The sequence below is a fragment of the Eutrema salsugineum genome, unplaced genomic scaffold (genome assembly GCF_000478725.1).
Source record: "Eutrema salsugineum unplaced genomic scaffold, Eutsalg1_0 scaffold_14, whole genome shotgun sequence".
NCBI classification, from domain to species: Eukaryota; Viridiplantae; Streptophyta; class Magnoliopsida; order Brassicales; family Brassicaceae; genus Eutrema; species Eutrema salsugineum.
Genome location: NW_006256877.1, coordinates 4,527 through 30,305, shown reverse-complemented (window position 1 = coordinate 30,305; position 25,779 = coordinate 4,527). Strand labels below are relative to the sequence as shown.

Sequence of the window (25,779 nt, the reverse complement as noted above, 5' to 3'; positions counted from 1 at the left end):
CACACTCCCAGGGATGTTGTGGGCATACTGATAGACAAGAGTTTTTAAGTCTTGAGGGCTATCAATCCCTTTAATCAATGTAGTATAAAGGGTGTCAAACCAAGCATGTGGAAGCTATATGATATGTTTCTTAATTCAAGTAAACAAGTGAGGTTTTGATTAAACTAATGACTACTAAAGACTTAAACAAGATTAATGACTAAGCAAATGATCAAAACAAGTAACAAATGAAAAATGATATGGATATGAAATGATGGAAGCATGAGATTCTAGACATGATAGCTGGTTAGGGTGCTTTGGTGCTAAACTAGAAATGCTAATGACAATGATGAAACATGATTCAAATGATTTAGAACTCTAATCAAGCCTTAATCTTTCCCAAACATCAAGACACAAATCAAGTTATTTCACATACCCAATCATCATTGGAGATCAAACAACAAGACAGCATTAAGAATCAGTTCTAAGTGATCATTTATGCATATAACAAAACATCATCATGTGGTTAATGCATAAACCTCTAATATAGCTCTTTCATGAATTTCATCAAACACTTGTGGTGCATGAAAAACCCAGATTATAGATCACAAGTGATGTGCAAGGATCTAGCTTAGAGAAAAGCTATTTAGAGAGATGAATCAATGAATCTAGCCCTAAGAACCCCTTATCTAACACTTTAGCACCCTAACCTACACATCTAGAACCTCATTAAGGAGACTACTCACTAATCATACTAATCTCTCTTAAACCTTTGCAAGTAGAGTAGATTGGCATGATTAATGGATGGAAATGAAGATAGAGAAGATTGATAGACAAGACTTTTTAGGGTCTCAGGGCTATCAATCCCCTTGTCAATGTAGCACAAAGAGGTTTATCAATCCAGATGTGGTGTTAGACACGAAGCTATATGATCAAGTTCTCAATTCAAGCAAAAAAGAGTGGGTTTTGATTAATCTAGAGACAACTATAGACATAAACAGGATTAAAAACTAATGACAATGACAAATGATATGAATATGATATGATGGAGGCATGAGATTCTAGACATGATAGTTGGTTAGGGTTCTTTGGTGTTAAACTAGAAATGCTAATGACAATGATGAGACATAATTTAAATGATTAAGAACTCTAATCTAGGTTAATCCTCTCATGAAGGTATTAACCCCTATACTAATCCATTTTCAAACCAAATTCCCATTTTTGAAATATGAATCAATATGCATTAATAAACAGTTCTCAATGATCATTCAAGCATTTAACAAATCATTCCCATGATGAAAAATTGCTTAAACCTCTAACACAACTCTTTCAGGAATTTCATCAAACACTTTTGGTGCATGAAATTCCCAGAATCTAGATCTCAAGTGATTATCAAGGATCTAGCATAGAGAACAGTTGTTCAGAGAAATGAATCAATGAATCTAGCCCTAAGCACTCCTAATCTAACACTTTAGCACCCTAACCTACACATCTAGAACCTTATTAAGGTAACTACTCACTAATCATGATCAACACACTAGATCCTTTGCAAGATGTGTTGTTAATCATGATTAGAAGTTGATTTTGATGATAAGAAATGATGAACAAGAAGGAAAGAAACTGCAAATCGATTTTAAACTCTCTAAAACAAAGTGTATTCAGTAGGTTTTCACAAAAGGGGAAAGAAGAATAAAAGTAGATTCAGTCTTCTCTCCAAATTAGGTCTAAAAACATTATAAAGGGGGCTTGGGCGAACCGGGTCAACCCGGAACAAACCGGGTACTGACCCGGCCTTGATGGGCAAAGAAAGGTTTGCCACGGTCTGGTGTGTCCTTGGTGTGACCGTGGCATTCCTGACCGTGTCAAAGACTTCATTTGTGTTCTTGGTTCATTTTGATGCCACGGTCTGATCAAGCTTCATCTGGAACTCGTGGCAAGCTACCGTGTCAAACGCCGAAGATGTGTAAAGGTTGCCACGGTCAAGCCTCCAGACCATGGCATTCAGACCGTGCCAAGACCCGCATGCATGTGAAGTCCTTCCCAGCCGAGTATAGGTTTGCCACGGTCAAGCCTCCAGACCGTGGCGTTCAGACCGTGCCAAGAGCCGAAACTGTGTAGAAGTTGTCTCCAGCCACTTGTTTATTTGCCACGGTCAAGTCCCAGACCGTGGCATTCAGCTCGTGCCAATCGCCGAAGGTATGTAAAGGTTGCCACGGTCAAACCCCCAGACCGTGGCATTTAGGCTGTGTCAATCGCCGAAGGTTGCAAGATTCTTCTCAGCCAAGTGTATGCTTGCCACGGTCAGGTGTAGACCGTGGCATGAAGATCATGTCATTAGCCGAGGGTGCACAAAAGTTGCCACGGCCAAGTGTGGACCATGGCATTCTATCGCGGCATGCTTAACTTGGTCGCTTTGGGCTGTCTGGACCATCTCGCATTCCGGAGAGTGTAACTTCTTGGAGACTTGTCCGAATTGAGTGATTCCGGTTGCCGAAGACAGAGGACTCATTTATCTACAACTTTGGTGAAGGACGTTTCGATGGTTGGGAAGTTTAAGGCTTCCTGGAGGGCACATCTTTGAAGTGCATTTACACGACCAGAGAGAGGCGTCTAGACATGTGTCCATTCCGGAGACCGTATCTTTCTTCTCAAAGCTCCGAATTGACTGATCTCGGATGTTCTGGAAAGAAAACTCAAATGTCTCTGATTCTCATGAAGGCCCCGGAAACTGAATCGGCCTGGAAGTGCACCGTCCTTCGCATCCTTCAAAACTGATCTGCTCGGTCCGGAATACCTGCGAGACAGGGGTTCCTTCCGACGAGCTTATCTCTCTGCTCACGCGTCCGAATTCCAAGATTCCACTTTCTATGAGACCGTGCTCCAATTCTCTCCAACTTCTATGAAGGACCTGCCGTCTGAATCGGACCGGAAGGCTCCCCGGACAGGCGATTTCTGAGACTCGTTCAAACCCGGAGATTTTGGCCGATACACTTCGTTCGCGGTACATGGAAATGGCCGGTAAAGCTTCCCGCGGTACATGAAAATGGCCGGTAAAACCTTCCTGGCCAGCGAGAATGGCCGATAATCTCCCAAGACCCAATTTTTCCACTTTTTCAAGCTTTGCTCACCATTCCACCTCCTGGATTCATCTTTTCAGCTCCATATTCACCTGATAGACACTCAAAAGATGCAAAGACTCATTGGGACCTAATGCATCTCCTAAGTTCTAAAACAAACCCTAAGGACCTAAAATGCATGAAATAAAACATGATTTGGAATGATTTATGCAACCTAAATGATGCAAATTATGAACATATCAACTCTCCCACACTTGTCCTTTGCTTGTCCTCAAGCAAAAAGAGCAAATGAGAGAAAGAGGTTGTATGCAATGGGAGTTCACATTTTCTTTTTGAGAGAAGTGATCACAATGAGAATTCAAGTTCATGCTCAATTATGCAATGCAAAGTCATACTCAGATATATGTCAACTCAGCAAGGAATCTCCACAAGTTCTTCTCTCTCTCTCAACTCTTTCACATTCATTAAGCTTTTATCAGGTGGATCTCATGATGCAAGGTTTAAACAAGCTGGTTTGGCTAGGGAGAGGCTATGAGATTAAAATGATCTCAATCAGTGCTCAAGTGGGTTTAATGCAGCAAAGGGATCTCTCTATGAATGATCAAACTTTGGCAGAATGCTAAAGGTAAAAAGCAACCTATGCATACAAGGGCAAAGACTCATCACACCCCACCCTCTACTCAAAGCTTCCTCACTTGCTCAAAAATCCTCACTTTTCACTCTCATTTTCCTCTCACTAGGGGATTTACTTTTCACTTTTCCTCTCAAGTCTTGGACCTCAAACTTTACACAGCTCTTTTTTTTTCTTTTACAACTTCTAGCCTCTTCTTTCTTTCTTAACAGAACATTTGAGCCTTTTGGCTTCTTTTCTTCCTTTTTTACTTAGAGGCTAGACTCTTTCTTTTCAACAAACCAGAGCTCACTTTCTCAAAACACCAAGACTGATTTCTTTTTTCTTTCATTCCCCTAGCTATTTTCACTCTCTCTTTCCCACTCATCTCACCTTTTTCCACTCACCAAAAAGTCTTTTCCCCCACACTTATTCCTCGCCAAAACTCTCAGTTCCTTGATGTTGGAACACAGCACTCAATGAGACCTGCCCTTGTCGCTCTAAACCTAACACTTTCTGCTAAGTTTGGTCCAAGGTGGCCTTTCAATTCACACACAAACATTGGCTTAAAAGAAGGATGGGTTCAAGGTATGGGAACTGATCCATGATGTGGATTCAGCTACTTGAGCTAAGGAAAAGAGTGGTAAAAACAGTGGTTCTAGCTCAAGTATGTATATTGGTATCCACAAGCTTTTTCAAACAATGCATCACAAGATATTTTCAAGTTAAGTTCAAGGTTCCCACTTAATTAGAGTTGAGTTCAATTCAAACTTGCTTCACAGATTCAAATCATTTCAGACTTTGCAAGCACAGAAAAAGATTCACAAGCATATTCAATTCAAGTTCTCAAAGTGATGTACTCTCTAGAAAACCTATCATTACTCCTTGCAAGATGCAACCTATATGCAAATGCAATCTAGACTCAATCCTAAAAAATGAGAATGCAACTACATGATCATTTTTTTTTTTTTTTGGTTTTTATATGCACTTAGATGAGACTACATGAATATGCAACTAAAATGTGACTCAGGACTCAAAGTGTAAAATAAGAAAATAGAAAACATGATTAGTAAAGGATAAAACTCCTCCCCCACACTTAAATAACACAGTCCCTTGTGTTATAAAAGTATGAGAGAGAAGTGAAAACAAAGCAAACAGGTAAAATGCAAAAGAAAAAGAAAGTCTACATGCTATTTACAAGGTTTTGAGTGTTTACCTCAATCGCTGAGGTCTGATCCCAAGTAGTGGGATGGATTGGAGGTGGAACATGATGGAGTGGAATATCTGGGTGGGCTGCTCTCAGGTGAGTCTGGTTGGAATGCTGTGGCCGGATTTACCCAATCTTCTTTTCCTGGTGGTAGCACAAGGTCATTGGCAGCTGAGCTTTCTCCCACCTCTTCTCTTGTATCTCGTTTGGGTGAGGTGGCTGGAGCTGTGAGCTTTTTAACCTTCTTCTTAAGCTGCCTAACACAGTCAACCAGCTTGTTGATCGTTTTGTCTTGCCATTTGCACCATTTCTGAAGGGTGTTAACTCTGGAATACAGCTTCCTTGTGTGATAGTCAGGCTCACCCCAAAAGTAAGGATCAAAGTGATACCTTCCTGCTCCCATCCTTCTTTCAAAATCTCTTGGCTCCTCATGCTCACAACCAGCGGTCCTAGTTGTGTCCTCCTCTTCAGCTGGCTCTTTACCCCTAGAATTAATTGGCTTCTTACATTTGGGAATTTGAGGGTGAATGGCTGAGTTGTAGAGCTGATCCTTTAGGACAATAAAGGAGACATTGTGCCTTTCTGTGAGAGTGGTGATGGCTGGGTTTGGCAACAGAACATGAACTTTTTCATCTTGCAAGAGCTTGAAGGTGTACAAGAAGTGTTCACCATTGCTTTCTTTTAGAAACCCAACCTTGGTGAGGGTAACTTCATCAATCAACCCAGGCTTGACTGCAACATTATCAAAGACAAAACCTCTTTCTTTCAGAATCCTTGTCACTAGCCATCCATTGTGCAGCTTAGTGAGCTTCTTTCTTGTACCCTCACTCCAAGCAATGTCCTTGTAAATCAGCATTTGGCGTGCCAAGAATGCACCGCTAGAAGAGATGTAATGTGGAAGGCGAAACTCTCTCTTGCTCTTCAAGTGACTGATGAGAGGATGAAGACCCATACCCAGTAGCTCCATGTCAGCTAGATGCACCACTCCATCATTGTGCTTGGTAAAGAACATTTGGCAAAGCACCTTGTGAGCATAGCGGATTGCTGGGTTTCTTATCCATGAACTCTTGCATCTTCCTCCTCTGAAGCTCCCAAAAGCAATTGTATCCCACAAGTCAGTGATCATGTGATCAGGGTATGTGAACTTCACTGTCTGTTCTTGTGCAGGTCTTGGAAAAGCAAAGATCTCATCTAGTTCCTTGAAGCTTACATGGTGTTGTGCACCATCTATTGTGAACTCTATGTGCCCAAGACCATTGCCCTCATTAATTGTTGCATCTCTTGGGCCATATCCACAAACTTGAAGGGATGCAAGAAACTCTTGTGTAACACCATCATGAGCCACATCTCTCATCTCAAAGAATCCACCAAACCCCATGTTGTTGAAAATGAGCTGAACCTCTTCAAGAATTCCCATCTTCCTCAGCAGCTCCATATCAGGGAACTTGGTTTGCAGCACTTTTACACCCCTGAACATAGCAAAGTAGTCATCAAAAGTTGGTTCTCTGTCCTCAGAACTTGTCTTTGCTTTCTTAACCCGCTTCAATTCTGTTTCAGGATCACTCTCTGTTCCTTCTTCATCCTCAGCCACAGACACCTCTTTTCCTGCCCTGTGAACGACCTCAACCAATGCCAGCTCAGTACCGGAAGTTTTTGAAGTGGAGGCCTTTGTTTTCTTTGGTGCAGCAATCTTCTTTGTTTTCTTCTCAGCTGAATCCTTTGGCTTTCTCCTCCTTTTCTGTTTCTCGAAAACTTTGTGCCCAAAAGGCAAAATCTGATCCTCTGATTTCTCTTTTTTAGATTTCTCCATGGCTGCTTGTCTTTTTGTTCCTGCCATCCTGCATTTTCTCAAACCATTGTAAGCACCAAAGCAAGAGAACAACAAAAGTTTTTCAAAAATTCACCAAGTTCATGAGCAGCACCAATCGATTTTTCTTTAAAAAAAGGTATTTCAAGCTGATTAAAAACTCATTAAACTCAAAGCAATGGCAAGAAGCAATGCACATAAAGAGTTCAGCTTGAAACACAATTTCTAAAAAAAAAAAATCGATTCACATGATGATTTTCAAGAAAATTTCTCAAAAATTCCAAGAACAGGTCATTCTCAAGCAAGATTCATGAAATCCCTATCCATTCTACTTGCACAATACTCACAAAATGATTCCAAGGTATCAAGAAGTCCATTAAAATCGATTCCATTTGCTTTTCTCTGTTCATGAACAGTACTCTAAAGCATGGAAAAGGTGAGTTTTAACAGATTAAATACCTTGGAATCTTCAAGTTTCGAGTGTAAAACGGATGTGCAACAAGAAACTAGACAGGATTACGGGTTCAATGCAGTTGGAATCACTCAATTTGATGCAGCAACGAGAGAGATATGAAAGTTTAGAGTTCAAGAATGGAGAAGAGAGAGCAAACTCGCGATGAAGAAGAAAGAGTGGTGGGGAACAGCTGGCCTGGCGCGTCTGTTGACCGGTCAACGTCCGTACGGTCAACTGGAATTCAAATTTTGGATCGCGCCCCTTTGACCGTGTCACATGCCCGTGTCTACCACTCGAGGATGCTGCCTTTTTGCCGCGGTCTCGACTTGGTCGTGTCTTCAGGCCGTGGCAAACCCCGAGCATTGTCCTTCTTCTTTCTTCTTGCCACGGTATGATTGTGTCCCCGTGGCAAACCCCTCGTGGCCGTGCTCATTCCTCGGTCAAACCCTCAAAAACTTTGCCACGGTCAGGCCTTTAGCCCGTGTCTTGTAGACCGTGGCAAACACCGAACCTTGGCCGCTTCACTTTTGCTTTGCCACGGCCTGGTCTTTATCCCGTGGCAACCCCTAGTGGCAAACCCCGAACGTTGGACGTTTCACCTTCATTTTGCCACGGCCTAAGCTTTTTCCTGTGGCAACCAAGTCGTGGCATGGTCCGAATGTTGCCTGGTCCACTTTTGTTCTTGCCACGGCCGCCTAGGTTCCATGTCACAAGGCCGTGGCATTCAACGAACACACGCCTCTTTTGCCACGGCCTGGCCTTGAGACCGTGATTATCTCCCCGTGGCAGCACAAAGAGACTTGCCACGCCTTGGTTTTGACCGTGGCTGGCCCCCATGTCAAAGGCCGAGCACAAGCTTGTCTCCATTCCTTCATCTCTTTTCATTCTGCATTCACTTTCCAAAGGTACAGACTCACACCTAACACCTGTAAACACTCAACAGACCCATCAAAACATCCTAAAACATAAAAAGAAAAGAATCAAAAAATCAAAAGCATATTTACAAAGGGTAAGCTTGGGGTGTCTCCCAAGAGCACTTTGTTTAATGTCTCTAAGTTTGACTTTGGTAACCTGATTAGCAGGCTGGTGGATCAAGAAGGGGAACTGATGTAGCTGCCTCCTTCCCTTGTGAAACTAAGTAATGCTTGATTCTCTGTCCATTCACCACAAATTCCTGACCATTCTTCCCTTCTAAGACAATGGCACCATAAGGCCTTACTTCAAGAACTTTGAAAGGTCCAGACCACCTAGACTTAAGCTTTCCTGGAAACAACTTAAGTCTGGAGTTGTAAAGCAAGACCAAATCACCATACTTGAACTCTCTCTTCAGAATCTTTTGATCATGCAAAACCTTGGTTTTCTCCTTATAGATCTTTGAGCTTTCAAAAGCCTCAAGCCTAATCTCCTCAAGTTCATGGAGCTGCATGATCCTTTTCTCTTGAGCTGTCTTGATATCAAAGTTTATAAACTTCAATGCCCACATAGCTTTGTACTCCAACTCAATAGGAAGGTGGCAGCTCTTCCCATATAGCAAACTGAATGGTGATGTTCCAATCGGAGTTTTGAAGGCAGTCCTGTAAGCCCATAATGCATCATCTAGCCTTTTGCTCCAATCCTTTCTGCTTGAGCTAACAGTCCTCTCAAGAATGGCCTTGATCTGTCTATTGGATACTTCAACCTGGCCACTAGTTTGAGGATGATATGGAGTAGCTATCTTGTGTTTAACTCATGCTTTCTCAATAAACCTTCCAGAGTCTTGTTCACAAAATGGGATCCTCCATCAGAGATGACAACCCTTGGAACTCCAAACCTTGGGAAGATGATGTTCTTGAACAGCCTCACTACAACCTTGGAATCATTGGTAGGGGAAGCAATGGCCTCAACCCATTTGGAAACATAGTCCACAACAACAAGTATGTATTGATTTCCATAGGATGAAATGAAAGGTCCCATAAAGTCAATCCCCCAGCAATCAAAGATCTCAACCTCTAGAATGGGGTTTTGAGGCATCTCACTTCTCTTAGATATGTTCCCATGCCTCTGACAGGCATCACAAGCTGAAACCACCAACTGGGCATCTTTGAACATTGTAGGCCACCAAAACCCACTTTGAAGAACCTTTGCCACAGTTTTGAATGCCCCCATGTGACCTCCAAAGGCAGAACCATGACATTCTTGCAACACAGGTTGCATCTCCTCTTCAGCAAGACACCTTCTGTACAGCTGATCCTTGTTCAGAACATAGAGGTAGGGCTCATCCCAATAGTATTTCTGGACATCTCTGAAGAACTTTTTCCTCTTGTAGGCATCTAATTCAGGAGGCTCCACCCCACATGCAAGATAGTTCACTATGTCTGCAAACCAAGGCATCCTCCTTTCTTGAATGCTCTCTACTTCCTCAAAATCCAAGTATGAATGGAGCACCATCAGAGACTCTTCAGGCAAAGCATCATCTATGGGAAATTTTTCTTCAATCCTCAGCCTTGAGAGATGGTCTGCAGCTCCATTCTCAATGCCCTTCTTATCAAGCACCTCCATATCAAACTCTTGGAGCAATAAAACCCATCTCAACAGCCTTGGCTTGGCATCTTTCTTGGTCATCAAGTACCGGAGGGCTGCATGATCAGTATACAAAATGACCTTTGATCCCACCAGGTAGCTTCTGAACTTATCAAAGGCAAAGACAATTGCCAGCATTTCCTTTTCAGTTGTAGCATACTTCTCTTGGGCAGAGTCAAGTGTTCTACTGGCATAGTAGATCACATGCAGCTTCTTGTCTTTCTTTTGTCCAAGTACTGCTCCAACAGCAAAGTCAGAGGCATCTGTCATAACCTCAAAAGGTAGGGACCAGTCTGGTGCCTGAACTATTGGTGCACTAACCAATGCCTCCTTGATCAACTTAAAGGCTTCTTCACATTCAGCATCAAAGATGAAATCCACCTCCTTACACAACAGTCTTGTTAAGGGCCTGGCAATCCTTGAGAAGTCCTTTATGAATCTTCTATAAAACCCTGCATGACCAAGGAAGCTCCTTATCCCTTTAACAGAAGTGGGGGTTTGCAGATTTACCATCACTTCCACCTTTGCCTTATCAACCTCAATACCCTTTTCAGAGATCTTGTGCCCAAGGACTATTCCTTCTTGCACCATGAAATGACACTTCTCCCAGTTCAGCACCAAGTTGTGCTGCTCACATCTCTCCAACACCTGTGTCAAATTAGATAGATAGTCCGAGAAGGAGGAGCCATAGACACTAAAGTCATCCATGAACACCTCAACTTTCTCTTCAATAATGTCAGAGAAAATGTGCATCATACATCTTTGAAAAGTGGCTGGTGCATTACATAAACCGAAGGGCATTCTCCTATAAGCATAAGTGCCATAAGGGCAGGTGAATGTCGTTTTCTCTTGATCCCGGGGGTCTATGGGAATTTGGAAGAACCCCGAATACCCATCGAGAAAACAAAAATAAGGATGATTAGCTAACCTTTCAAGCATTTGATCAATGAATGGTAAAGGGAAATGATCTTTTCTAGAAGCAGAATTCAATTTCCTATAGTCAATGCACATGCGATGGCCAGTTATGGTTCTTTGAGCTATTAGTTCATCCTTATAGTTTTTCACTACTGTGATCCCACCTTTCTTGGGCACAACATGAACAGGAGACACCCATCTTGAGTCAGAGATTGGGTAAATTATCCCTGCCTCAAGAAGCTTTAGTATCTCCTTCTTAACCACTTCCCTAAGGTTGGGGTTAAGTCTACGTTGGTGCTCAATAGAGGACATGGCTTGGTCCTCCAGGTGGATCCTGTGGGTGCATATTTCAGGAGAGATTCCTCTAATGTCTGTCAAGGAATACCCTATGGCTCTCCTGAATTTCCTTATTTCACTAAGTAATGCACGTTCCTCATGCTCCAGCAAGTTATCATTTATGATCACGGGAAAAGTAGAGTTCAGGCCTAAGAATGCATACCTGAGCCCTGTTGGTAGAGGCTTGAGCTCAACAGAGGGTGCATCAGCCTCATTCCAGTCCTGGTCCAGGCTGCTTTGGCTGGTGACTGATTCCTTGATAGCAAAGACTTCAGAGCCCCTTTGTTCCAGCTCCAAAAACTTTGTTTCAGGACTTAGCTCTCTTGAATTGTCCAGATACAGCTTATACCCTTCACTAGCTTCAGCCAAGAGCTCATTCTCTCCTTGTTCTTGAGTTAGAGCTGCTTGAAGAGGATCTTCAGTGTTCAGTTCCTCAAGCAACTCATCAGCCAACTGGTCCATTGTCTCCACATAGAAACATTGACCTTCAATGGTGGGTTTCTTCATCATCTCATTCACATCAAACTTGAGCCTTTCAGACCCAAGTTGAAGCTCTATTATCCCACCTCTCACATCAATAATGGCTCCTGCAGTTGCTAAGAATGGCCTGCCCAAGATGAGAGGATCTACTGGTTCCTCATCCATTTCCAGCACAACAAAATCTGTTGGAACCTCAAAACCACCTATCTTGACAGGTAGATCTTCCAACATACCAACAGGCAATCTAACTGATCTATCTGCAAGGATAAGAGAAATCCTTGAGGGTTTGAAAACTCTAAAGCCCAACTTCTTAGCTATGGAGAATGGCATCAAGCTGACTGATGCTCCTAAATCACAAAGACATCCAGAGAATAGAAGAGGTCCAATGGCACAAGGGAGTGTGAAGCTCCCTGGATCAGTTAACTTCCTTGGAATGGACTTCTTCTGAATGATAGCACTGCATTCATGACTTAGTACTACCATGCCTTGAAGCTCTTTTGTCTTGTTCAGAATTGCATCCTTCAAGAACTTCCCCATCTTTGGCATCATTAGGAATGAATCAATGAGAGGCATTGTGAGTGGTGTCTCTTTGAGTGCCTTCTCAAATACAGCTCTTGCCTTGTTCACTAGTTGCTTCTTAAATCTCCCTGGAAATGGGAGCTTGGGTTGGTATGGAGGTGGTGGCACATACTTCTTCTCTGGTTCTGGTTCCTTTGCTACCTCTTTACCCTTTTCTGTCCTTGGTTTCTCAGCAACTTGATCATCCTTTAAGGCTGCCTCCCCCTCAGGTTGATCATTGTCCTCAATGATCACTTTGTTGTTCTCAATACCAGGTAACTCCTTGCCACTCCTCAGTGTAATGGCTTTGGCATATTCCTTGGGGTTGGGTTCTGGTTTTCCAGGTAGGTGACCTTGGTTCCTTGAGCTTGATGCCTGGTTTTGCTTCAGTTCCTTGATTTCCTGCTGCATAGTCTGTTGACCCTGAAGTAGTTGTTGTAGAATACCAACCATATCTGTACCCATCTGTGGCTGCTGTTGAACTATTGGTGGCTGAAACTGTTGTTGAACCGGCGCCTGCTGTTGGAACTGTGGTGGACCAAACCCTGGTGGTGCCTTTGGCTGCTGTGAAGTGTAACCAGTGCCCTGAAATGGTTGCTGTTGCTGACCAAAACTCTGATTCTGACCAAATTGATTCTTGGGTTGGAATGACCCTTGAAAGTTGTTCTTGGGAACAAAGTTCTTTGGAGCTTGAGAATTTGGATAGACCTGCTCTTGTGGGTTAGCTACATTGGTGTTCCTGTAAGAAAGGTTTGGATTGGCATTACCATACTGATATCTTTGGAACCTCTGATTCCCAATGTAGTTGAGCTCCTCTTGGGTAAGACCTTCTTCACTTATGTTCTCAAAGATTTGAGAAGGTTCCTCATACTCTCCAACAAAATGTATTGGCTTCTGAGTGGTGAATTTCAGCTTGTCTAATTCACTTCTCAACTCCTTAACTTCTCTGGTGAGCCTCTGTTCTGAGCTTGAACCTTCAGACCTATTTGATCTGTCATAGTCTTCACCATAAGTATCATTGCTCAATGCTAAGTTCTCCACTAGCTCTAAAGCAGCATGTATCTCTTTACCCAGAAAGTTCCCATTGGAAGCACTATCCAGCTGGTTTCTAATCTTGGGAAGAGCTCCTCTATACAGTGTGCTGAGAAGAGAAGCCTCACTAAACCCATGGTGTGGGCATTGGTTTGTGGAGCTCCTGAATCTCCCATATGCTTCACCAAAACTTTCATTGCTGTGCTGAGTGAAGCTAGAGATTTGGTTCCTCAGTTTTGCAGTTCTTGAGGTGGAGAAGAACTTAGATAAGAAGGCTTGCTTGCATTGTCCCAGGTTTGAATGGAGCCTCTTGGAAGATTCTTCTCCCATTGATGAGCTTTATCACCAAGACTGAATGGGAATAGTCTTAGCTTAAAGCTGTCTTCTGAAACTCCATTGATCTTGGTCAGATCACACACCTTATCAAACTGGTCCAAGTGTTCCAAGGGATCTTCCATTGCTAACCCATGGAACTTTGAGTTCTGGACCATATTCAGCAATGATGCTTTCACTTCAAAGTTGTTGTTTTGCACAGGTGGTGCCTGAATACCAGCTCCATACTGATGGGCATTGGCCCTGTCATTCTCTCCAACATAGACTTGGGGTTGCTCATATCTTCTTTGCTGTGGTTGGAAAGGGTGGGGTTGGTGGTGCACCTGGTGTCTTTGCTGAACATTGGCCTGATGCCTCTGTTGATGAGCTTGAGCTTGTCCCTGGTGGACATAAGCTTGTTGATGGTGCACCTGTTCCTGCTGAACATTACCCTGGTGAAGCCCTTGACCAACTCCAATACCAGCTCCATGACCTTGAGCCTGTTGCTCCTGAACTGGTTGTTCTATATCTACCACGTGATCTCCTTGTTCTGCCATCTCAGTCTGATCAATTTGTCTACCACGTCTGTCTCTTCTCCTCCTTGGTACCAAAAGGTTGATGTTGTCGTTTAGAGGAAAAGGAGGACCACAGCTTCTTGATCTAGACCTGGTGTTCATACACCTGAAATCACAAACAGAACTTGAAAGGAATCAGTAAAAACAAGAAAGTAAGCACTTGATCTCAAGAACAGATCAGAGCTTAATGCTAATCAAACCACAATTTGGCAACGGCGCCAATTGATAGACAAGACTTTTTAGGGTCTCAGGACTATCAATCCCCTTGTCAATGTAGCACAAAGAGGTTTATCAATCCAGATGTGGTGTTAGACACTAAGCTATATGATCAAGTTCTCAATTCAAGCAAACAAGAGTGGGTTTTGATTAATCTAGAGACAACTATAGACATAAACAGGATTAAAAACTAATGACAATGACAAATGATATGAATATGATATGATGGAGGCATGAGATTCTAGACATGATAGTTGGTTAGGGTGCTTTGGTGTTAAACTAGAAATGCTAATGACAATGATGAGACATGATTTAAATGATTAAGAACTCTAATCTAGGTTAATCCTCTCATGAAGGTATTAACCCCTATACTAATCCATTTTCAAACCAAATTCCCATTTGTGAAATATGAATCAATATGCATTAATAAACAGTTCTCAATGATCATTCAAGCATTTAACAAATCATTCCCATGATGAAAAATTGCTTAAACCTCTAACACAACTCTTTCAGGAATTTCATCAAACACTTTTAGTGCATGAAATTCCCAGAATCTAGATCTCAAGTGATTATCAAGGATCTAGCATAGAGAACAGTTGTTCAGAGAAATGAATCAATGAATCTAGCCCTAAGCACTCCTAATCTAACACTTTAGAACCCTAACCTACACATCTAGAACCTTATTAAGGTAACTACTCACTAATCATGATCAACACACTAGATCCTTTGCAAGATGTGTTGTTAATCATGATTAGAAGTTGATTTTGATGATAAGAAATGATGAACAAGAAGGAAAGAAACTGCAAATCGATTTTAAACTCTCTAAAACAAAGTGTATTCAGTACGTTTTCACAAAAGGGGAAAGAAGAATAAAAGTAGATTCAGTCTTCTCTCCAAATTAGGTCTAAAAACATTATAAAGGGGGCTTGGGCGAACCGGGTCAACCCGGAACAAACCGGGTACTGACCCGGCCTTGATGGGCAAAGAAAGGTTTGCCACGGTCTGGTGTGTCCTTGGTGTGACCATGGCATTCCTGACCGTGTCAAAGACTTCATTTGTGTTCTTGGTTCATTTTGATGCCACGGTCTGATCAAGCTTCATCTGGAACTCGTGGCAAGCTACCGTGTCAAACGCCGAAGATGTGTAAAGATTGCCACGGTCAAGCCTCCAGACCGTGGCATTCAGACCGTGCCAAGACCCGCATGCATGTGAAGTCCTTCCCAGCCGAGTATAGGTTTGCCACGGTCAAGCCTCCAGACCGTGGCGTTCAGACCGTGCCAAGAGCCGAAACTGTGTAGAAGTTGTCTCCAGCCACTTGTTCATTTGCCACGGTCAAGTCCCAGACCATGGCATTTAGGCCGAAGGTATGTAAAGGTTGCCACGGTCAAACCCCCAGACCGTGGCATTTAGGCCGTGTCAATCGCCGAAGGTTGCAAGATTCTTCTCAGCCAAGTGTATGCTTGCCACGGTCAGGTGTAGACCGTGGCATGAAGATCGTGTCATTGGCCGAGGGTGCACAAAAGTTGCCACGGCCAAGTGTGGACCATGGCATTCTATCGCGGCATGCTTAACTTGGTCGCTTTGGGCTGTCTGGACCATCTCGCATTCCGGAGAGTATAACTTCTTGGAGACTTGTCCGAATTGAGTGATTCCGGTTGCCGAAGACAGCGGACTCATTTATATACAACTTTGGTGAAGGACGTTTCGATGGTTGGGAAGTTTAAGGCTTCCTGGAGGGCACATCTTTGAAGTGCATTTACACGACCAGAGAGAGGCGTCTAGACATGTGTCCATTCCGGAGACCGTATCTTTCTTCTCAAAGCTCTGAATTGACTGATCTCGGATGTTCTGGAAAGAAAACTCAAATGTCTCTGATTCTCATGAAGGCCCCGGAAACTGAATCGGCCTGGAAGTGCACCGTCCTTCGCATCCTTCAAAACTGATCTGCTCGGTCCGGAATACCTGCGAGACAGGGGTTCCTTCCGACGAGCTTATCTCTCTGCTCACGCGTCCGAATTCCAAGATTCCACTTTCTATGAGACCGTGCTCCAATTCTCTCCAACTTCTATGAAGGACCTGCCGTCTGAATCGGACCGGAAGGCTCCCCGGACAGGCGATTTCTGAGACTCGTTCAAACCCGGAGATTTTGGCCGATACACTTCGTTCGCGGTACATGGAAATGGCCGGTAAAGCTTCCCGCGGTACATGAAAATGGCCGGTAAAACCTTCCTGGCCAGCGAGAATGGCCGATAATCTCCCAAGACCCAATTTTTCCACTTTTTCAAGCTTTGCTCACCATTCCACCTCCTGGATTCATCTTTTCAGCTCCATATTCACCTGATAGACACTCAAAAGATGCAAAGACTCATTGGGACCTAATGCATCTCCTAAGTTCTAAAACAAACCCTAAGGACCTAAAATGCATGAAATAAAACATGATTTGGAATGATTTATGCAACCTAAATGATGCAAATTATGAACATATCAAAGATAGATTAAGAAAGAAGACATCTTTAAACACACAAAAATCTCTGATTTCTCTTGATTAAAACTCTCCATAAGGGATATTTCTCTTCAAAGGAGTCTTTTCACAAAAGAGGCAAAGAAATTAGAGAGAATAAAGCTAGTCCTTAGGGTAAAACCCTAAAAAAGTATTTATAGCTCTTTAAACGAACCGGGTCAGCCCATGACAAACTGGGTACTGACCTGGCTTAAATGGGTAAAATTCTAAGTGTGCGAGTTGGTCAGGTGCTTCCCATCCCGCAGGCCTGAGTCGCACAGCCTTAGAAACAGCCTTGTGCGTCTTAAAACCTTTAGCCTTAGCCGCATGCCTATCTTGGTGTAAACCGCGAGTGTTTGTGCTGTTCAGAATTCATTCTCTTCAACTCGCACAACCAAGACGCATTCTGGAGAGAATATGTGTGCGAGTTGGTCTCCTTCACTCCCAAGTCGCAGGCCCAACTCGGTCGAAACCACGAACATATGTGTGGTTCAGTTCACTGTTCGGCCAACTCACACGCCTAAGTCGCACAGCTTGTGGACTTAGCATTTTTCCTGATCAGGGGTCTTTGATCTCACTCAGGGATGCCTTGCCTGCACATCTCCACACGCAGCTCCTTTCTAGAATTTAGTCTTTCGGCGCTGCGAGTTAACCAAGACGCAGAACTACCTCGCACAATCCAAGTCTCTTCGGACCACTTTGCATTCGGGGGAGCATAACTTCCAGGATATGGATAAAAATGGCTGATAGCAGGGATTTTTCAATCCTTGATCAATTCCTCAACTACTCATGTCATTGTAGCACTTGAGGTATCAATCCAAATGGAGAGATTCTAGACACTAGAACTATGAGGAGCTATCTTAATTCAAGTCTAACAAGCGGATGAGTTGGTAACAAGGTGATCTAAAATATAAAGTAAACAAAAAAACAAGCAGTAATTTAAGAACAAGCAACAAGACAACAAAACAAAGACTCAGATTCAAAACAAAGAGAAAGCTAAACCTCTAGATGTGATCATTGATTAGGGTGCTTTAGAGATTTATTCATGATGCTAAGAACAATAATGCAATGCAAGTTACTCTTTAGTCTAGACTTCAAAACCAGATTAATTCATTCCCATGACAATAAACTCTTTGTAAATCACTTAATCAAGATTAATTCACCTTAAGCAAGATCAAGCAATCAACAAGCATAAAGTATCAAGTCTAATAATGACCAAACGGTTTCTATTTCAAGGAGACCGAATCTTACACAGAAAGCAGCAACAAGCAATCACATGATCTCAAAACCAATTAACTTAGAACTCAAATCTAGACTAATCCTCTCATGAAGGCATTAATCTCTACACTAATCCACTTTCAAACCAAATCATCATTTGTGAAATATGAATCAGTGAGCATTAAGAAACAGTTCTAATATGTCATTCATGCATTTAACAAATCATTCCCATGATGAAAAAGTCATAAACCCTTAGCTTAGCTCATTCAGACATTTCATCAAACACCTTGTGGGTGGAGAAATGACTAAGGTCTAGATCAGAGTGATGTGCAAAGATCTAGCATTAAGAGCAGCTAACTAAGGAAAGGAGATGAGAATCTAGAACCTAAACATCATAAACCGATCATCTAAGCACCCTAATCTACACACCTAGAAGCTTAAACGATAACTACTCACTAATCATGATTAACACACCATTTCCTTTGCAAGAGGTGGTGTTAATCATGATTAGAAGCAGAGATGAGATGATTAGATGATAAGAAACAGCTTTAAGATGATTAAATCTGCTAGATATCTCTTGATCAAACTCGTTTTTACACTAAGAAGCAGAGAGAAAACAAAAAGAGGCAGATTCGAGGATAAGATAAAGCATAACTAGGGTTTTAGTCTCTAAAAACTATTTATATAAAAGGGTGTGGGCCGGGTCAGCCCAGGACAAACTGGGTACTGACCCGCCCTTTCTGGGTTGCTGGAGCCACCCCTCGCCATCTGAAGAAGTCTCACACCGAGGGCCATACACCAGGGGGTCATGTGCTGGGTTGAAACTTTGATGAACACTTGAAGAACATGCATGAGACTTGGCATTTGATCCGGTTAAAGCTTTGAAACGTGAAGAGGATTTGTTTGTGATCTGGGTTGGAGAGATGAGGACCTCGGCATACATGCCGAGGTGCCTGGTACCCGAGGTTTGTGTAACATAGGAGCTCGGCATAGCATGCTGAAGGGTTCACACCAAGGTCTGCTTCAACACTTAGTCGTTTGGGGATCATTTTGGTGATCAAGGGAGCCTCGGTGTTGAAAGGCCGAAGTCCTACCTCGAGGTATAGTCCCAAGGCTTCGTAAACATGCCTCCTCGGCATACATGCCGAGGTATTCACGCCGAGGTAGGACACAGCACTTAGCTTACAGTTGCATCTCTTAAAACCCGAATTGAGCAGCTTCGCTTCTGTTCAGTGTAACTTTCAGCTCGTAACTCCAAATGACCTGAAACCAGTTCCATGAGAAAGATAACTCATTCAGCTCGATCTTTGGTGAAGAAACTATCGGCGCTTGGGAAGTGGAAGGCTTCCTGGAGGGCTCATCTTCGCAATGCGTTTACACGATCAGAGAAAGGCGTCTAGACATGTGTCCATTCCGGAGACGTTAAATTCTTGCTCATACATTTGAATTGGATGATCTTGGACGTTCTGGAAAGAGGACTCAAACATCTCTGATTCTTATGAAGACCCCGGAAACTGAATCTGCCTGGAAGTGCGCCGTCCTTCGCATTCTTCGGAGCTCATCGGGTCGGTCCAAGACGGCAGCGAGACAGGGGTTTCTTCCGACGAGCTCAACTTTCTGCTCACGCGTCCGAATTCCATTATTCTACTTGCTATGGAACCATGATCCAATCGTCTCCAACTTTGATGAAGCCCCCGACAGCTGAATCGGACCGGAAGGTTCCCCGGACAGGCCATCATTCAGGAGTATCGGATTGCTCCGGAATGGATGCGAGAGAGGTCTGTCTTCCGATTACCATATCTTTCAGATCCGTGGGCCAAATGCTTTGATTCCAACTGTTCTGAACTCTTGACTCAGTTGTCTCCAACCTTTATGAAGACTCCGACAGCTGAATCGGCTGGCAAGATCTTCCGGTGACGCGATTTCGGAAATATATCTGCACCCGGGATTTTTGGCCGAGAGACTTGACCGCGGTACGTGTTTTTGGCCGAGAAAGCTACCCGCGGGAAGGATTTTGGCCGAGGATCTTCGACTTTCAGTACAGCATTTTGCCGAGAAACCCAAAATTGCTCCTTTTTACCATTTTTGATCATTCCAACTCCATTTCTTCATCTGAATCACATCCTCCACTCCAAATTGGCTCCAAAAGCACCTGTTTAACACTCCAAAACATGCAAAACTCTCTTGGACCTAATGTAATCTCCTAAGTCCTAAAACAATGCTTAAAGACCTAAAATGCATGAGATAAGACATGATTTGGACTAAAATATGTACACCTAATGATGCAATTTATGAATATATCAATGGCATAATTCCAATTTCAGTGGAAATAGCACTCAAATATCTCAAAATTTGGTGAAGAAACCTTCGGCGCGTGGGGATTGGAAGGTTCCCCGGACGGCTCATCTCTGAAGTGCATTGAAAGGATCAAAAAGGAGCTCTTGGACCAGTGTTTACTCCTTAGCCACTATCTTTCAGAAAATAGCTCCAAACGGGATGATCTCAGATGTTCTGGAAAGAGAACTCAAAGAAATTAAATCTTGATGAAGGCCTCGGAAACTCAATCTGACTGGAAAGGCATCGTCCCACTCAATCTTTGTGACTCATCGGATTGGTCTAGCAACTGCAGCGAGACAAGTGTGTCTTCCGGTGAGCTTAACTCTCAGCTCACGACTCCAAATCCAATTATTTTACCTGTTATGGATCCGAGACCTGATCATCTAAACTTTGCCGAAGACCCTGTAAGCTGAATCGGACGTTAAAACTCCCCGGACAGGCAATCTTTCAGACGTATCGGATTGCTCTGGAATGGATGCGAAACATGTCTATCTTCCGGTGGCCGTATCGTTCCGATCGCTGCTCCAAATTGATCGATTCCAACTGTTCTGAAATCTAGAATCAATTATCTTGATATTTTCTGAAGACCTCGGAGGCTGAATAGGCCGGCAAAACCTTCCGGTAACGTGATTTCTGAGATGTATCTGCACCCAAGATTTTTGGCCGAGAACCTTGAACAGCCAGTACGTGTTTTGGCCGAGAGATCAACCCGCGGTACATGACAATAGCTTAGAAAAGCTTCCTGCGGTACAGGCTATCACCTAGAATCTCCAAAAGGCTGTTTTCACCATTGTTAAAGCTCCATTCACCATTTCTTCTCCTGGCTTCATCTTTTCCGGTCCAAACTGGTTCCAAATAACCTGTAAACACTCCAAAATATGCAAGACTCATTTGGACCTAATGCAAACCCTAAGTCCTAAAACAACACCTAAAAACCTAAAATGCATGAAATAAGACATGATTTGGAATGAAATATACAACCTAAATGATGCAAATTATAAACATATCAACTCCCCCACACTTGTCCTTTGCTTGTCTTCAAGCAAAAAGAACAAATGAGAGAAAGAGGTTAGATGCATTGGGAGTTCATATTTCCTTTGAAAGAGAGAAGTGACCACTAAGAGAATTCAAGTTCATGCTCAATATACAATGTGTGTGAGCCAAAACTCGCACAACCAAAAATTTGTAAAGGAAAAACTAAGGGATCCGAAACTTCTAGGGTAATCGCAAAAACAGTAAGATCAAAAGAGGATTTTTTTTGCTGTGAAAGTGTTTAGGTCTTATTGCTTAGGGTTGCAAAAGTTACATAATGAATCGTAGAAATCTTCTATTTATACTAACTTCTTAAACAGCCTCTCCCGAGAATCTCGGGAGAGATTTTAGGTATATTTCCTTATCGCTTCGTGCGGCCACCGTCATAATACTTCGCCTAGGGCTTCTGTGGGCTTTCGTCTTCTAAATCCTTGGTTCGCCCCATCTTGGAAAACCGGCTCGGCCCAACGCACAGGGAAGCGATTCGGCCCATGCCTCCTATCGCGCTGCTAGGCCCGCTCACCGTTCTTCTCACAGCTCGGCCCATCTAACCTTCTCCACGGCTCGGCCCACTTGTCATTCGAGTTGAGACGCGACTTGGCCTAACTCGCCGAGGCGCGGCTCGGCCCAATCATGTTGAAGTGCGGCTCGGCCCGTACCTCACGACACAGCTCGGCCCGTCTGCTCTCATACGCGGCTTACCCATTTTCACCTCACGGCTCGGCCCACTTGAGCTTGACCTTCTTCTACGCGGCTCGGCCCATTTTTGACAGGTCACCGGTTCTCCTTGTCGGATCGGCTCTCCAATGTTCTTGAGATGGTTTAAACCAATTGGGGTGAAACCGACCCCAACAGTTAGCCCCCCAGCTCGTCAGTTTCGGAGGCGAGAGTGACGAGGTTCATAGGATAGACCATCGAGTCGAGCCATTACGACACAATCCCAAGCGAGGCGTTTTGAAAATAAAGATGCCGAGCCTCCCTTCGACAGTGTGTAGTAGCGAGCCGTTTTGGCGAGGTTATGTGAGGGAAAATGCCGAGCCGCCTCGTTAGTGACGAAACGCTTTTTCGAAAAAGTGCCGAGTACCTAGACAGAGCGGCTGTTAGCTCTTTCCAAGGCATCTTGAACGTTAGCGTGTGTGACGGACGTGCCAAAAGATTATGCATTCGCCGCGGATTTCACGCACCCCCATCGAACACCTTCGCTCCATCACGAGGCCCACGCGGACTTCACGCGCTTCGGTTTTCCTATAAATAGGTGAGCTCCTTCGTTCTTCCTCATTATCTTCAGACTCACTCGTTTTCACTAAAAAGTAGCTCTCCCTTCTCTCTTCTTTCTCTCTCTAGTTTATTTAATTTCCGGCTAGGGTTCCGAGGTCTCCGCCGTTCCAGATCTTTTTCCGACGAAAGCTCGCCGCGTAACACTGTAATCCCTGTATAAGTTGTAAATTATGTCGAGCCGCTCCGACGATTCGCTGGATTCACTTTTTAACTACGAACCGAGCCGTGTAGACGCGGAGGCGAGAGGTGTAACAGAATCTTCCGAGGCGTCTATCTCGCCGAGCCCTTCCAACCGTTCACCTGAGAGTGACGAGGCGTCGAATCATACAAATCCGCCAGACGCTAGCTCTCCAGATGACGAGCCGTTGGTTTCGACGAGCCGGCCTCAGGGTCCCGCTCTAGACGAAGATGTTAATCGTGCCACCGTAAAACCCGAGGAGGAAGCGTTTCCCTGTGATCTGTTCGAGGCGAAACGTGAATTGGAACATCTCATGGCGTCCTGAGATGCTTCTTCATCTAGGCGAGGGAAAAGAGTGAAGAGACAAAAACCCAATCCGCCCGGTTCTACGCTCTCCTCCCCTGACTCACTCGAGGCGTTGAGATGTCGCTTCGGGATATCTGAGGCGGTAGAATTCGTGCTTCCAGAGAAGAATGACCGAGCCGATAAACCTCCTGAGAATCACTTTACGCTGTATGAGGCGTTCTTTGAGCTCTGTTTTCTCTGGTTCCCGATCCCCGGAGTTATCCTTGACTACCTCTGGAAACATGGGATCTCAATCGGGCAGATCATGCCGAGGGGTCTGCGGCACATGATCGGTATTCTGGTTCGAAGTTTTGAATGCGGGCTCGACATCGAACTGAATCACCTGCTGAACTTGTTGGAGATCAGAAAAGCTCCGAAAGGAGACAGATTTTACATCTCCAACAAATCCAACCGCCGGATCATAGGTGGTTTTCCAAGCAAGGATCAGTTTTGGACTGAGCGCTTCTTCTATGTCTTGGTGAACGAGGCGTCTGTCGGTGAGGATTACGTTCAAAAAACCAAGACTGCTTGGGGACCACTGAGTAGCCGATCCGAAGCTTTGCTTCGGCTCGGAACTGTTTTCGTATAATCTTCCCTTACTGAATCTTCTTTATGTTTTTTTTTTTGCAGTTCGAAACATTCTTCCCCCGATTCCCGACGACCTCTTTATTGTTCGAGACTCCCTTTCGGCTCGGAAGATTAATTCGATGAAAAATTTCACACTTGAGAGAGTAGAGAAAGCGCGAGCTATTCTTGCCGGAGTCCCTGTCAGCTGTTCGTCTTCCAGCTCCTCAAGAGATACCAGAGAGAAAATGGTGATCATTACTCTTAGAGATAAGAAGAGACGTGAAGAGGAAGAAGCCGCGAGACGAGCCGCCGAGGCGGCTCAAACAGAGACCGAGGTTATTCCTCAGACCGATCCACCGAGCCGTGAAGGTGACGACACGGTCCGAGCCGCGGAAGCAAACATTGCCGAGGCGACCAAGAAAGAAGTAGCGCCCGAGGTGGAACCGGGCGAGATTATTCTCGAGGCGTCCAAAGATGACTCAGCGGTGCGGAGTAAAACTCCTTCAAACTCCGCTATTCTGGCTCTTCCGAAGTCATCGAGGCCCCCGACCTCGGTTGAACAGAAGCACGACCCTAGCCGGAAATGTTCGGCTGCTGACAAGGGGAAGGGAGTTGCTATCCAAAATGACAAGCCATCCAAGAAGAAGCGCAAGTCGACCCCCGGTGATCTCGCTGCACGCAAACTGGTCGTTGGGACGCCTCGGCGGTAATGTTCGCGCGTGTTAATAATGCGAACACGCGTCTTCCTCCTCCAGAAAAGCTGAGGACACCAAGGTCGTACGGCGCGATGGCACCGTGCGGTACCAAGGTATATTTTATTTGCTTTTCTTTATTTTCACGAATTCTCACTAAGTGTTTAACGCGCATTATTCCTTTGCAGTTTGAAGCGGCCATCAACGAGCTGATGGCTGAATACGAGGCGGACCTGTCTAAGGTTGAACGTCGCTTGGACGAGGCTCGGAACGAGACCGCGGCAGTAAAGGGGAAGCTGGACGAGGCGATGACTAGGGTGTCCAGGCTAGAAGAGGAGAAGATAGATCTCCGCGCCAACATTGACAAGGTCTCTGCCTCGGCCATTCGCCTCGAGGAGGCAAGGAGAGCCAAAAGCGCCGAGGTGGCGTTGCTCAAAAGGCGTATCGAGGCCAAGGATGCCCTGTTTGATGCCAAGGTCAAGCGCGCGAAAACAGAGGCGAGGCGAGAGCTGACTGCTAAGTTTCAGGAACGCCTCGCCAAGGTAGAGGAGGGTTTGGCCAAGCTCGAGAAGGCCAAAACCGATGAGAACGAGCTGGGGCAAATCAAGGGCAACCTTGCGATGATAGCCGACCTAAAAAAACCGGACGCCCCAACGCTCGATGATGAGGAGGCGAAGCTAAAGAGATGGGAGAGCGAGTACGCCGACGACGAGGCGTATGAGTGTATTGCCTCCAAGATTCGAGGCGAGCTGGTTTTCTCGCCCGTATCTCCGGACTCGGTAGACACCAGCCTTGGCAACGAGCTGCTCGAAGAGACAGCGGCCAACCTGGGTGTCGTAGATCCGACCGGATCGAATGCAGGGACGCCGGCCCTCTCGAACCTCCTTGCCGAGCGTGAAACGCAGTCCGCAGCCTGATCCTCTCCACTCTCCCCTATCTTTCGTCTCATATGCTTTTGTACTTAGGACTTTAGGTGATTTTATCTGCTTCTCGAACTTTTGTGTAACCGGTGCCTGGATGGCTTTATCCACCTGACAGTTATTTTTGCATTTGGTTATATTATCTTTTCCTTAACCGTTTTCGGATTTGATTCGTTTGACGATCCGTGGAAATGTTTACGAAAACTGTTTGTTGGGAAAGAGTTGTCATTGATTGGATTATCGAGCTGTCGAGAATGATCTCGATTGCTTCCCTAGCCGAATTCTTTGAAATCGATAGAAATACAGGCTAAGGGGTGAGTTGTTAAGGATCCCGTTTGAGTTCTAAATCCCGAGCTGGGAGTTGGTTTGTGGAGCGTCTTTTGTTTTAGGTGACGCTAGAAGTGTTAAGCGATAAAATCAAGGCAACTTTTGTTGGCAATGCCGAGCCATGTTTAACGACTACAAGTTTTTCTTTGTGTGATGCCGAGCCGTGTAAACGACGAGGCGTTTTGTTTTTATTAATCAAAAATGATTTGGGGTTTATCCATTCTGTCACTGAGAGAGGTCCGCATTGAGGTGAGCTGTTATAAGATTG

General features: G+C 44.4%; 1 protein-coding gene and 1 non-coding gene across 2 annotated transcripts; both read left to right on the top strand.

Moving 5' to 3' along the window:
- Positions 1 to 13,144: 13,144 nt before the first annotated feature.
- LOC112088644 lies at positions 13,145 to 13,251 on the top strand. Its single transcript, XR_002900590.1, has one exon. It is a non-coding gene; the product is annotated as a small nucleolar RNA R71 (small nucleolar RNA).
- A 9,401-nt stretch (positions 13,252 to 22,652) lies between these two features.
- On the top strand, positions 22,653 to 24,282 carry LOC112088543 (uncharacterized protein At3g60930, chloroplastic-like). Its single transcript, XM_024158931.1, has 3 exons — positions 22,653 to 22,942; positions 23,003 to 23,547; positions 23,636 to 24,282. Exons 1-3 carry the CDS (start codon positions 22,653 to 22,655, stop codon positions 24,280 to 24,282), a joined length of 1,482 nt encoding a protein of 493 aa, XP_024014699.1.
- Positions 24,283 to 25,779: the final 1,497 nt, after the last annotated feature.

Bases quoted from the DNA above. Each gene is read 5' to 3' on its own strand.
- LOC112088543 (XM_024158931.1), top strand. From the start codon at position 22,653: ATGTCGAGCCGCTCCGACGATTCGCTGGATTCACTTTTTAACTACGAA. The intron at 22,943-23,002 runs GTTCGAGGCGAA...TTCTTCATCTAG, and splicing joins GAAGCGTTTCCCTGTGATCT to GCGAGGGAAAAGAGTGAAGA. The intron at 23,548-23,635 runs GTAGCCGATCCG...TTTTTTTTGCAG, and splicing joins GACTGCTTGGGGACCACTGA to TTCGAAACATTCTTCCCCCG.